Consider the following 13,763-nt stretch of genomic DNA (forward strand, 5'->3'; position numbering starts at 1 on the left):
CAGACTGGGGAACTTAATTAAGAAGAATTGTGCAGGTAGTCATAAACTGGGTTAGTATGAATGGTTAACTAGTGAGTAGCCCCCCAAGAGGCAGTTAGAGCTAAGATTGATGTGATATAACTAGCTGTGGACAGTTCCTGTCCACAGTGGGAAATGTTTATTCTGTGTCTGCGTACATTTCCACATACAGTATGTTCACTAAAAATTGTATATTTGTGATTTTGAGAATTCTCCACTTGTTAATTCAATGGTTGATAAGTGGATCTCCCAAGCCTTCTGAATTTCTGAATTTTGCAGAAAATATAATTGACTTTTTTTTTTACTGAATCTTCTTGAAAATTGACTTTCATATTTTAACACTCTCCAAAAATTGCTGAAATCATCAAATGACAATGGTGCCATATTATTCAACATGGTTTATTCTCTAACATCATATCCTGCTGAACAGCAAAGCAAAGTTTTTATAATATTCCTCTGGAAATACATGTGTCCCTGCAAATATTTGTTTCTGTGGCTGATGACACTTCTAAAGATAGCCTTTACATAGGCCTATGTAGTGGAACCACGGCCAAAAACTCAGTACTACAGTCTTATGATGAGATTCCTGTGCAAATCACAGTGGATTGACTCTTCTAGTTTGTCATATTGTGGCATTTGCTCTGCATGCGCCATCATTTTTTGTTTGTCATATGAAATGAATACAAAGTAGACGATGATATTCATGATCTATGGAACATGCTATATTAATATGCAAAAATTGCTGCAAATGTGACTTGTTCAAGGAAACACAGAGGTTTGAACACAACTGCAACTACACCCCTTCAGTCATGTCAACATCGCAAAGACTGCCTTAAATTTTGACAATAGCAGTTCTGTTGAGGTCTGTTCCACCTGAGTGAGTCCATGCAACAGCCAGAATCTCTTCAGACATTCCTCTCAACGCCCTAGACGAGCTCTTCGGTCACATAATTGTCTGTACACTCGTCCATCAATGACAGAGTGGGCCTGTCTATAATGGCCTGTGTGTGGACCATTTCTGATTTAGATGAATGGCTGGCTGACTGCTGGCAGCTCTGTGTTTGCACAGTATTGACAACAAGCAATCTTTTGTAGATATACAATGTAACACTGATTCTAGATCACAAGAAACTGGGGAGAAAAGTGAACTCTGATATGAAAATGAGGCAGTATATTAGTTATAGGATTTCTTTTTTCTAAAGGATGATGTCTTTGTTTCCCTAATGTTTGGAGTAAAATTGTATTTTGAGTGGTTTTGCTCTTGGATTTCAGCACATGCAATGTAGGAGACAAGGATATCAGAGTTCTGGTAGCATACAGAAACTTGTAGCACATGCATGTTTACAAAGACATTGTACATGTACAGCTGTATATATTTTGAAACTGTACACCTGTTTAATTGTAATGAGAAAGCATTCGAAAGGCTTCTTCACCGTCATATTACTGTGTGTATAGATGTGATTGTATTGTGCTGTGGCTTGGATGGACAGAGGATTGCCATGAGCACACATTGCAAAGACTGGAAATTCTGGAGCTTCTCATGCAGAAAGCAATGAACCTCTGTACCTCTCCGAATGGGTAATTGGCATTCCAGCCATTCCGCAGTTGTTGACGTCCCGAACTTGTGTACGTACTGACATGGTACATTGATGGTCTGTGGTTATATGGCCCAGTGGCTGGCAATGTCATTTGGAGTTCAGTTGTGTAGCAGGCGTTTGTGTTCATTGTTATGTAATAATCATCAAAGACCAGCAATTGCATTTAATAGACTACTGAGTTTTTAATTGAAAAAAAAAAAGTCTGGTCATGTACAAACTCTTGTTAGAAGAATAATGGTGTGGGTTTTTTTTTTCACAGATTCTCTTTTTATTAATGATTGATGATGATTATGTTTAATTCTTGAACAAGCAGACAGCCAAATTTCTGCGAGAACAAACCTACCCTTTATCTTTTCAGGGAGTAGAAACTGCACAGTAGCAATGCAGTCAGAATTTTAGAATATCCAGAGAAAAGAATTTGTGAACTTTCAAAGTTCAAGGGATTCCTTATTTATTATTCTTTTGAGTTCATAGATGTAAGCAACCACTAGAGGAAGCAGACAAAAAAAACCCACACAAAACAACACAATTTTGTCACATTGTATCTATATTCTTTTTTTACAAAAAGTGAAATAAATGTCCCAAAAAGTTTGGAAGGAGAAAGGCAGAAACACAAAAATTAGCTGAGGACTAAATGTGTGTGCAATCCATTTATTGCTCTTGATACTTGTTTTCACATCATTCTAGTGATTTCAAATGTCTCTATCTATCCATATTGATCCTTTGATGCTTTGTTTTAGCTGGTCCAATTACTGTATACGCCTACATATTTAGCGAGTATTATTGTTTGGATGAATTGGGGCTTCCCGACAGTTTTGTGAGTGGTTGAATTCATGATTGTGGATTACAGTAATGACTGGAGAAATATATACTTCCATGTTGAGATCAGAGTTCATATTTTTGCGTGTTCTTCAATTTGTGAATATACAATTGTCGCGTCCAATTCTAGAAATTGATGAAGATAAAAATCTCACAAAATATTTGGCGTATAGAGAGTGTCATGGATTATAGATGCATCTCATTTTTCAATATTATGAAATGAGAGCCAAAGTGTATACTTGTCAAAAAATGATCAAAAGTTTCCCCATGACATGACTTTCTTTAAAATCATACATGTGTCAAATGATTTTGTTTTGTTTTTTGTTTTTTTATGACAGCCTGTCACCGATGTAGAGGATGCTTCTGAGAAAGAAAGACTCTTCCAAGCCTCTCCCACCTGAGGGGATTGCTGGGAAGTATACCAAAAAGGATACATCGCCACGGATACAGGGTAACTAATCTTGTCTTTATTGTGATATTGCTAACATTTGTTGCTCGGAATCATGTTTGTAACACTCAGGTTCTGCCTTTTCAATATATAGACAGTTTTACATATATATGTATGTACTGGTACATTTTCTGCAATATTATAAAAGTGTCTTCAATCTGGACAAAATGCATGTAACTATAGAAAGCAATAAATTGATGGCAATTGCATATTCTACCTAACCAGAAAATGTGGGAGGTTGGTAGCTTCAAAATCAAAGTTCTTTACAAGAAAATACTTTATGGCTGAATGGCTAGTTAAGATGACATATTTTGTCTCCCACCCATAAAATGAGTAGAAATATAGTCTTCATAAGAAATGGCGTCATTTTTTTTAGTCAAAGGTGGCATTATCTTGTAAGAGTTCAAGCAGTCTGTGTGTACATGTGCCTCAAGTACATTTTGTGAGAGATAACCGCATGCCTCCAAGATACTATACATGCAGCTGTTGGTAGAGATAGACTGTTGAAGCACCTTTGGGGAGGCCAGACCCCACAAGTGAGCTTGTCTCTGACTCATACTAACAGATGTTGAGCTTGACTCTGACATGAACGTATTGGAATGTTGCATTGCCAATTTAGAGAGGCAGAAGGGCATCAGCTCTGCTGACATGTTGTGGGTCGAATAAAAGGACAGTGTTCGTCATGGTTATGATGTCACAACTTTTATGTAGTTACGTGAAAGCATGTCTCATGCCATTGGAGATTTTCCATTTTATAAGTGTGTATTTGCATTATTCAATCACATTTAATGCTAATGCTTTTAATAATGCTACTGTAATGCTTCCTTCTGATGTTATAGAATAGGAATATACCCATCTCATGTGATACATTGTATGTTGTTAAATTCTATGATGGAATTAAAGGACTTCTATTTTGGACAGAAGTTTTCCGTCATCTATATGCAGTTTAGTATAATGTAAAATCTACCAAGAATTACAGTAATAAGTATTACTTTTATCATTATTATCATTATTAGTGACATCATCATCCTCTTTATCTCATTATTGTTATCATCTGTATGATTATCTATAACAAAAAATGGCACATTTCCCAAGAACAGATGTAATCTGTAATGTAGCTTTCCTGAAAAATTTATGTCCATCATAGTTTGCACATGTTCTGTTCGTGATAATTGTTTGTTAAGATGTTGTATATTTTTATCAGAGAATGACCATCAGACTTTTTACAAATCAATGTAACAAGTGGTGAACTGTTGGCATTAAATTGATCTTCATCTACAGGATTAGTATTCACATTGCTGTCTAGTTGCCACAGACATGTGTGTATAATATTCAAACATATAAACCACTAGATAAAGCTTGAAGATTCATTGTCAACTTGCTCTTAGGTTATATGAACCCAGTGGTCCGTGGTGCCCAGTCTTCCAAGCGGCCAGGAGGGCCCGGGAGTGGTCAAGGAGGCCAGCCCACGGGGGCCCAGGTGGGCCGCAGGCCTGGCCTATCTCAGCTGGGCCTCCCAGACTTTAACAAGGACAATGGGCAGGCTCCCACAGGTGAGATTGTAATATTGATGACTCTGAGGATCTTAAAGGGATGGTACAGTTTTGGTGGAGACCTGGCTTCAGGTTTTCAACTTTTGGGGGGTTAGATAATGAGAAACCTCTTATGAAATATGAAAGAGCACATAATTCCAAGAAGAATTCAATGTTTATGTGAAGAAAATTTGTTTTGAAATGGCTGAGATATCCAAAACAAAAGTGATCCTGATAAAAGGTTGGGCCCACCTGTTATTAGGATCACTTTGTTTTACTGTGTTTTTGGATATCTCAGCCATTTCAAAACCGATTTTCATCAAATAAACTTTAGATTCCTCGTAGAATGGCATGCTCTGTAACATTTCATTAGTGGTTTTTTAGTATCGCACAAAAAGTTAAAAGCTCAATCCTTATCTCCACCAATGCTATACACATACCATCCCTTTAAACAAAACTATTTCTTGTAACACTTAAGGTATATATACAAAAATACTGTGTAACTTTGTGCAAACAGACATGAATATGTCATAAAAGTTTCGGAAGGAAAGGTTAAGACTAAAAGAAGAAATGAGCATAGTTATGCTAATGCATGATATACATAACGTTGTCATGTTTGTGATCTGTGAAATTGCAAAACCTGTAATCTGTGTGTTGTCTTCTTTACACCATTCATTCATATTATGCCCTGTGTTCACTTATGCTGCAAAACTTGATTATGGCTTTTAATAATTCCCCTGAGATGTGTGGACCCTTTTTAATAAAGCTATGATTTGGTGATGAATTTTGCTCTCACTCACATTCAACATTTGAAGCCTCAGGTCCAATTTTGTGTATTTGACTTTGGTGTTTACAGCTGCATCAGTCATCAGAATTCTATAAAACCAGAAACATTCTTATCATCAGACTTTTGCCAGTTGGAGGCAGTTTAGCCTTTTTTGCATCATGAAACTTCCGTGCATTTGCGACTGGCATTCAATGCATTGTGTAGACAAAAAACTTTCCCATGCATTTAGTTTCACGAATCTTGGCTCCACTTGAAATTCACAAAAGTTTCACATATGTAAAAATGTATGTTTTTATTGTAAGCTACCATAGGTTGCATATTTTAAATTATTTTCAGTGTTTACTGTATGATCATTATCATAATTATCATCATCATTATTATATAAATGTCTGTTTTGATACTTATACACTCTAGACCACCATGGTGGCTACAGTGAGCGTGGTCATACAAACCCACACAGTGGGTCTCCCGTCCTGCCAGTCAGTGCCTACCAGCAGGCAGAAAAACATCCTCATATAGGTGAGTCTGGGTAGCTGTCAAGGTCAAGACATACCAACCAAGTAATAGGGAGCTTTAGATTTTGACGCGCAGACGTTTGAGACGACGCTTGCGCTGGCCGTTCTCCTCTCCCCTGCGTCGTGCTGAAAAGTAGCTTTAGATTAAGCTGGGACGCAACGTATAAAAAATAAGATCGTGCCCCCATATGATCGGTGCATGAAGTAGCTCTCTACGTTGCAAACTGTGCGGACGTAAAAATAGCCCTGTACGCGTAGTGAAAAACTCAGGCGACGCAAGCTAAAAATAGATCGACTCGACACGCGCTTCTGCGCACGCTCAGAGCATTTTTTTTCCTTTGAACGTCCGCGCATCTACAATCTAAAGCTCCCTATTGTCCACTGGGCGTGGGCGTGGGGGAGGGGAAAACGGGGATTGGGGCATGTTTCAAGTTCTGAGTGTTACAAAAGTTCAGTGACACAAAAATCTGCATTTCAGTCTTAACGATGCAGAATCAAGTCAGTAACCTCGCCAGGTACATATCATTCCCCTTCAGTGCATGTTACACCTTCAATCACTTCATATGACATAGTATACCATTATTAATCTGTTCCTCCTGCAATTTTCTGAGAGCCTCCAGTGCCCCTAAACAAGATTCTTTTTGCAGGTCATCAGAAAACAGACAGGTTTGTAATCCACCTGTGTGAAAGCAGTCAAGCATTACATGTTTTTCCTTTCCACGGTCAATTACATGTGCCATCAAACAATGCAAAGTATAGATCAGGTGTGAAATATAAATAGAGTGTGCGCTGATGGGCTCACAAAATCTCTTGTTCTACACAAAAGAGGCACCTGAATAGTGGTCACTGAAAGTGAAAATCTACTGAGCTCAGCCTTGACCGCTATGTACATCTGTAAATCTTCATACAAGTATTATAGCAAAATAAGCACACACTACATTGGAAAAGGCTAATGTTGTGATACATGCAGTTTTCATACAGAAAGAAAACTGATATTGATACGAGGAATTCTAACCTTTTATCAAAGCCATTTTTCTGGGCAGGATAACACAAATGAATGTGAATTTAGGCCACAGATGCTGGCACTCTTGTCTTCATTTTGGAAATCTGGTATACCAGGTTCCTGTATGTTGATGCCACATTACCAGGTTCCTGTAAGGAACAGGCTATACATATAATGCCATATTGTCCCACATTTTGGTTTACACCTTGTAAGGGATTTCATGTTTTGCACATCTCATGGAGAACAGTCAATGTTACTTCCTACATGCAATCACATTCTTTTTCCTCTTGAGTCTTCTGCATTTAAGGATCCTCTCAAGTCAATGGACAAAAAGGGGGGAAAAAAAGAAAGAAAGAAAGAAGAAATCACTTTGGCGACCAAAAGTCTCACATTTTTTGTTCGGTAGACTAGATTCATCATTCTGACCGAAGACAACAATAGCTTAATCCTTGTGCACTCTTTACCTCACCTTGGCCAACCAAGCATGGTTTTAATCTGCCACTTTCAGGTAACATGCCGGAGCTGCCACTTCCCCCTGGCTGGACAGTAGACCGGACGATGAGAGGTCGCAAGTATTATATCGAGTGAGTCAACAACCTCCTGAGAAATCCTCACATACAAGTCGTTTTGACGTTATTGACTGTAACAGGGCATAAGAGGGTGTAGGCTGTGCTTTAACCTTTGTTTGTTTGTTTGTGTGTTTGTAAGCAGAGCAGGTATGTGACAGTGTGTGAAGGAAAACACTGGAAGGACAAATTCTCCTCTCATGGACAGCATGGTACAACAAAAGCAAAAATGTTTCAGATCTCTTTACTACATAATAAGTCCTGTAACTTGTGCTGTAGGATCCAAGGTAATGGCTGCTGTTGATATTAAGCCATATGGTAGCAGTTACTGCAGTCATGGTACTACTTGAAATGAAGGAATGGTATTCAGAGGATACAGTCCAATACAAGGAAGGAAAAATAAAATGTAATTCAAAGTTCCGTGTGGACTCTACATGGCACAAGGGCACAAAGGATCACCACCTTTGTCATGCCAAGGATAATGATTACATGAAGAACAATAAACGTAGTTTTTCACTGCCCGTCTTCAGGGGCATGTTGACTGCTTCTTATTTCACCTGCTGGTACTTCATTCAATCTCTATAAAAATCAGTGGCATTGTATATCACACATTTTTAAGATGCGGTAGAAATGATGCATTTTGAATCAAACAGTTTAGGATTGACTGACTTGATAAACATGTCAGCTCTCACAAATAGAAATTTACTTAAATTGTATGCTAACAATACAATTGGCCTTTAAAAAAGTTATCTGATCTTCTTTAATGGCTTGTTATTCTTTCAGTCATAATTGGGATAAGCCGTTTAAATTGTTATTCGAAAAAATTCTTCACAATTTTTTTTCCAATGTTTATTTATATTACTAGTTTGATGCACCAATTAAGAAGATCACTGAAATTAATGAGTATATACTGATGTGTGTGAAATTTTTATTTTTGTTGTAATGACCTGACTTCATGCCAATAAAAGCGTGTGAAGATCCTGTTTGTAGGTTCATTTGCTATTTAGAGTCTTTGATGAACACATAGACGGCACATTGTATTGTTCAGTAACAAGATTGTCTGTTGTATTTTAAATACAGTCACAATACAGAAACAACCCACTGGAGCCATCCAATGGAGAAAGAGGGCCTTCCTCCTGGTTGGGAGAAAGTGGAATCAAGAGAACATGGCATCTACTATGTCAAGTGAGATGTTGTCCTAGATTTGAAGGATGCTTGTGTTGTGCTGGAGGGCATAGACTGTCTGATTTGTTTTTTTCCTGTTTGCGTACAGATGTCAAGTGAGAAATTGTCCCAGATTTAAAGATGACTTATCCTCTTTTGGTTGTCATTGGCTTTTCTATTTTGTTTTTCATTGTATTTATTTTCCCTTTTTTTTAAAGGGGATACTGTGTCGAATGAGGATTTGAATAACTACACAACTAAAGCTTCGTAAAATTCAAGGAATTTCATATGTAGATGTCTGTCAGTGTGTGTTAGTGCAACAAGGGCTGTCAGTATTGTTTAAATACATCTCTTATTTCAATATTTCCCTCAAGCCCCAAAAGCATTCCTTCCTGTCCTTTGCACCATGAAGTTAACAAATCCAAGATATAACTGTACGAGTATATTGTGAGTTAATATCAAGGATGTGAGCCCCTGAACCCCAGTCAAGAACGTACATTGTAGTCATATGATAGATGTGTTTAGTCTATCAATACAATGATGGATTTGCCGTTTCCCTCTGAAAACACAGTCACAGAACCAAGACGGCCCAGTACAGGCATCCAAATGCCCCTAAGATCCCGCGCTATGACCCAACTCCACCCTTGCCTAAGAACCTGCCGATCCCCACCCACACGCACTCAGCGCCCCGTCCACCAGGACAGCATGGGCATGCCAACAACGTCTGGGTGCCACCGAACCCTTACCTCAATACTGGTGAGTTGGACAATGAGATTTTACGTGACGCTTGTCACTGAACTACGTGTTAGCCGTTGATGTGGTTTTGTTTTTTTAAGATTGTGTGATCATAGGAATGTGTAATTTGCAAAATATGATGTAGGGGCTTATACTTCTCAATTTAGAACGCTGCAAAAAGTGTTCAAGAATTTCTTTCAGGTCTAAACATCAGTATTGGAATTTCATGTTTATGAGGATGTAGCCCCTCGTCTTCAAAATGTTGTAGAGTCCTGAACAGAAGTCGGAGCTGACATTTGGATCTCTTGTGGTATAGACATGTCACATTGTGGAAGTGATAGCCATAGTGTGATGTATAAGATGAGGCCATAAGTGTGTATTAAGTATTTATTTTCTCTTCACCCTTTTCTCTGTCTTGCTGTGTGTAGAAATACCCAAGTGGCTTGATGTGTACTACAAAGCGTCGTCGGAACATGACCACAAGCTGAAGTGGGACCTGTTCCGCCTGCCCGAGCTGGACGCATTCCAGGCCATGCTGACCAGACTGTACAAGGAGGACCTGCGGTCAGTGGTCATGGACTATGAGGCGTATCGACAGTCGCTGATACGGGAAATTGAGAGGAAGCTAGTTCGGCAATACCAGGTACCATTTCTGAGAGCCTCACTGCAGTTCAATTCTCCATAGCGGCAAGAATTGATATGTATACATTAATGATGAATACATGTAGGTTACAACCAGCCCTTGTGCTGGTCAGAGGAAATTTGTCTATGATGTTGGAAAGGCAATAACTTGTTATTTTTCAATCTTTGTGAAAAAATAAGGTATAATTCAATGTGTAACTGAAGCACTTATTGCCAAAAGTCTCATGTCTCATGCACAATGTGGTTGACTTCTTGAAATTAGCAAGGGAGGCCATACTGAGTAATCCAAACAACACAATGACTATCTCACCTTGTCAAATTTCATTCTTGTGTCATGCTGATATACAAATGTGATTTCTTTTACTTGTCTGTACCAATCAGCAACAACATATGGGTTATCAGCCACACGGCTACACCCATGCCCCTGCTGTGAGGAGCCACTCAGTTGGCCAACGTCCCCAGCAGCAGCTACCACAGCAGCCAGCCAGGCCGCTGAGCCAGTTGGGCCAGTTGCCGCAACATGGTGTGCTTCAGCAACAACATCCCTCGCAGCAACAGCAGCAGCAGCCACTGACTCACCAGACACAAGCACTGCAATACCAGCAACAGCAGCAGCAGCAGCAACAACTCGCCCTGCAGCAACACATCTACCAGCAATATCTACAACAGCAACAACAACAACAACAGCAACAGCAACAACTCCATCACAAGCAGAAGCAGGGTGTTGTCAGCAAGGATGGGAGAGAGACAAGGATATGATGACTTGAGTGGTAGAAAGATGATCGTTATGTGGGCTTGCTGAACTCGTACCCTCCTCCAGTGGGCAAAACAAATGAGCACATTTGCTCTCTGAAAATTGGCAGAAAACAGTAACGTCTTGGAACTTGCTATGAAGAAAGGAGACTTGTGTATTTGTGACGTTGATACAAACGTCTTGTTGGAGGCACAATCCTCCAGCACAGTTCAAAGCTTGGCCTTGCAGGGCGTGAAGATGTTAATGCCCTTCGAGTGAAGCAGGCCACGTATGATGCATGGTGATGAATATATCATTCTTGAAAGGATAACAGTAAGTGAAAGTGTCATTCAGTCACGCCATGTAAAGTATTCCAACAGAATATCAGGGAATATGGAGTGTATTCCTATTAATGATATTTGCGGTGCCAACATGTCTCTTGAGAAGAGAGAATTGAATCAGCTATCGTTTAGTACAGAGGCAAGTGAGGAGTCTCAAATGAATGCAGACTTAATGCATGCACATACAACTTTTGAATGCAAAGGCTTTGATTTTTTTTATGTTTTCTTTCTCTCTTTTTTTTTTTTGGGGGGGGGGGGGGGAGAGCAGTTCTTATTTTTATAAGTTTCCCAGTGATATGTGTAATGGCCCAAACCCAGGCTATCCATTTGAAAATGCAAGAAAAGCCCCACCTCATTCTGGGCTGGTAACAAAGGCATTGGTGCTTGTATTTATAAGTTAGAACCTGAGTTATCAACCATAGTTTTACAGTACATTTCTTGAGTTAACGCCCCACATATTAACGTATAGTCCTTGCTTGCATGTGCACCCCTCTCTTGTTCTGTCTTAATCAGTAACCATCTTCTGGTTCTTGTAGATCAACCTTTTCTTTCATTCATTGAATTTATTCGTCATTATTTATATGTTTATTTTGTAATTTTTCATTAGATCCTTTCTGTCTTGATATGTTTGTGTAACTGTTGTTTTGAATGAATATGATTCATTTAAGGATAAGACATGAGCATTTAAAGTCTAGAGTATATCGTCGGTTGAGAATGATAAGGGCGTTAAGTTGCCACTAAACCCATAGTGTTCAAGACAACTTAACGCCCTTCTCATTCTCAACAGACGATATGTAAATTCTAAAGGCATAATGCCAAGGTGCTACTTACTTGTATGGACCGTCTTGAAGCCATCTTTACTGCGGGAATTCTGCTCTTTTAAGTGCATTTGAACTCTAACTCTTTTTTTTTTTTTCATGGTAGATGTGCATCTAATAGTGCATTTGACCTGTCACAACAGTACTTCAACAAATTGGAAGGTTTCCTTGTTTCATCTTAAAACTGGATAGTTCAATATCTTGCTTCAGTATGACTTCAATTACCCGGTAGATCCATTCATGTAGGAATGAGATGCAATGGTGTTGGTTGTTAAAAAGCAGAAATATCAGATGTAATGTTTGTGGTTAGCTCTTTAAGTGTTTTTCATCATACCAGCTCTAAATGGTTTCACCGAGGGATCGACTTTCAATGATTATGCACAGATAGCCTCTTAAATTCTGTTCTAGCTTATCATATTTATGTGCCCTTCAATATGTAAATAGCTCGACATGTCATACAATGTTCAGTGCCAAAGATGTACATATTTCTTCCATATTTATATTTGTATTGACACAATGCTTCTGTACTCTCTTTTTATCCATATTGAAAATCAACTCTTGTGAGGTTTACATGGGGTTGCCTTACACTGCAATTTATGCATGGAATAAGGAGAGCTGGTTTGCACTTTTCCGACTGATTAATAAAAGGTTGAGATAAGTTGATGGGCATCAAATTTCTAACAACACCATAGTTGGTATGTATTGATAGTCACACATATTCCAGCATGGTGGAGTTGACAACATGTCTGATTTTCCAGTCATGTCAGCACATCTCATAGCACTTCACCTGAAGCCTTAAGTATGCGGTTTGATGATGACAATAGTCTTTCATGTACAAACTGTCCAATTTTGTTTCATCTTTTTTCTTTCTTTCTTTTTTTTTTTTTTTTTTTTTTGGGGGGGGGTAGTCTTTTTGGAAACAAAAAAAATATTGTGTCAGATTTGAGTAAGTTCATTTTAGCTCATGATTAGCAATATGTATTCAGCATGTGGATATATTCATTTACAGTATTCAAGATCATATGATAGTCAAATTGGGCCAGTTGAAAAAAAAAAAGAGGAATGAAAAAGCTTACTGAAGACCATGTTTATCAGAGAATGACCCCCAAAAATATGGTGATGTGGGACTGCATAATCCAAGATTGATTTTTTTTTTTGTTAGTGGTTCTGCAAAAGTATGACATTGCTTATCTGATTAAATTGCGTTACACTGTATACATGCATGGCAGATGACAGCTCTGTTGCCTAGCTTGTGTATATCTTGTATCCTAGACCTATCTTCTTAAAAAAGAACAAAAAAAAAAACAGCTTTCCTTAGTGAAATAATAATTCATGCATCAACCATACCAATGCCAACAACAACAGTAATGCCTTAGAAATATACACCTTGCTTTTAAAATGTGTGGTGCAAGTTTGCAATTAGCTTCATCAAAGAATTATGAAGCAAAATCAAGCATATTAAAATCTCGTATCATCTATAGCTTTACAGTGCCATGTGAACATATGGTTACACCTGCCTAGCCTTTCCTTTTGCAATTCATATGTTTGTGTATTTGCGGTCGTCTACCAATTCATGTGGGCTTTCATTGAAAAGGGCTTTCCTCCGAGCGCATTCAAGTAGCTGTTGTTTGTATTGTATTTTCAACCGTATTCACGTCAACCCAAAGCATAGCTTTGTACAAATATCGCAACCCTGCCTTTGAGTTGAAAAGCGATTGTTAGCATTGAGTTCTAATGACTAAGAGTAGGAAGAGTCCATATGTTCTTGGAACTCATAGAGGCCACTATTGTGAAGTGCTTTTGAATCTGTTTTGTAATCAGTTGTAACAAATCTGCAACATTCATGTGAATTTCACAAATCATCATCACATATTTATGTTGTCAATGTCTTGAGGAAACTGCCCTGTTTTAGTGCCCCTCCCCCCCCCCCCCCCCCCCCATCCCTGACAAGAGATTTCTTCTTATGCATATGTGATATTATCAGAAAATTTGAAGTTTGGATTTTTAGCTGTTGCAATGCAAGATTTATCAATTTATGTACGAG

At 38.5% G+C, this 13,763-nt stretch overlaps 1 protein-coding gene across 1 annotated transcript; it reads left to right on the forward strand.

The window, feature by feature from the left end:
* Positions 1-2,792: 2,792 nt before the first annotated feature.
* On the forward strand, positions 2,793-10,586 carry LOC139739647 (uncharacterized). The gene is made up of 8 exons (XM_071650260.1): positions 2,793-2,886; positions 4,272-4,436; positions 5,617-5,721; positions 7,229-7,304; positions 8,367-8,471; positions 9,022-9,206; positions 9,614-9,828; positions 10,209-10,586. The coding sequence occupies exons 1-8, from the start codon at positions 2,793-2,795 to the stop codon at positions 10,584-10,586; spliced, it is 1,323 nt and encodes a 440-aa protein (XP_071506361.1).
* Positions 10,587-13,763: the final 3,177 nt, after the last annotated feature.

The sequence above is a fragment of the Diadema antillarum genome, unplaced genomic scaffold (genome assembly GCF_040938485.1).
Source record: "Diadema antillarum isolate AM-2024a unplaced genomic scaffold, OU_Dant_1.0 scf00000029, whole genome shotgun sequence".
Classification (NCBI taxonomy): domain Eukaryota; kingdom Metazoa; phylum Echinodermata; class Echinoidea; order Diadematoida; family Diadematidae; genus Diadema; species Diadema antillarum.